Source organism: Penaeus monodon, chromosome 29 (genome assembly GCF_015228065.2).
Source record: "Penaeus monodon isolate SGIC_2016 chromosome 29, NSTDA_Pmon_1, whole genome shotgun sequence".
Taxonomy (NCBI): Eukaryota; Metazoa; Arthropoda; class Malacostraca; order Decapoda; family Penaeidae; genus Penaeus; species Penaeus monodon.
The window spans coordinates 25,944,631-25,944,907 of NC_051414.1; the positions used below are offsets into that span (position 1 = coordinate 25,944,631).

General features: G+C 43.7%; 1 protein-coding gene across 1 annotated transcript in view; it reads right to left on the bottom strand.

Moving 5' to 3' along the window:
- LOC119592078 (beta,beta-carotene 9',10'-oxygenase-like) overlaps window positions 1-277 on the bottom strand; it is a 16,235-nt gene that overhangs the window by 8,912 nt on the left and 7,046 nt on the right. Inside the window, exon 3 of the mRNA XM_037940893.1 lies at window positions 82-232. Coding sequence (XP_037796821.1) covers window positions 82-232 — 151 coding nt within the window. The remainder of the gene's footprint in view (window positions 1-81; window positions 233-277) is intronic.

Sequence of the window (277 nt, forward strand, 5' to 3'; positions counted from 1 at the left end):
ATAATATGAATATGATGATGATAAAAGAAAAAAAAATACTGATTCCACAACAACAACAGTCATATTTTTTTTTCTTCTAACCTTGACTGATAGGTGACCTTGCCGTCAATGATGTTGAACTGGTGGATGTAGGCCGTGCCATCGAACAGGTGGTTGATGCGGGTGTTGCCATATTCGACGCGACCGGGTCCGTTGCGGGTCAGTCTGCCGTTCAGCCATTCCGGCAACTTTCCTGAACGAAAGGAAGAGAATTATGTGTAGAATGTGGGTTTGGATG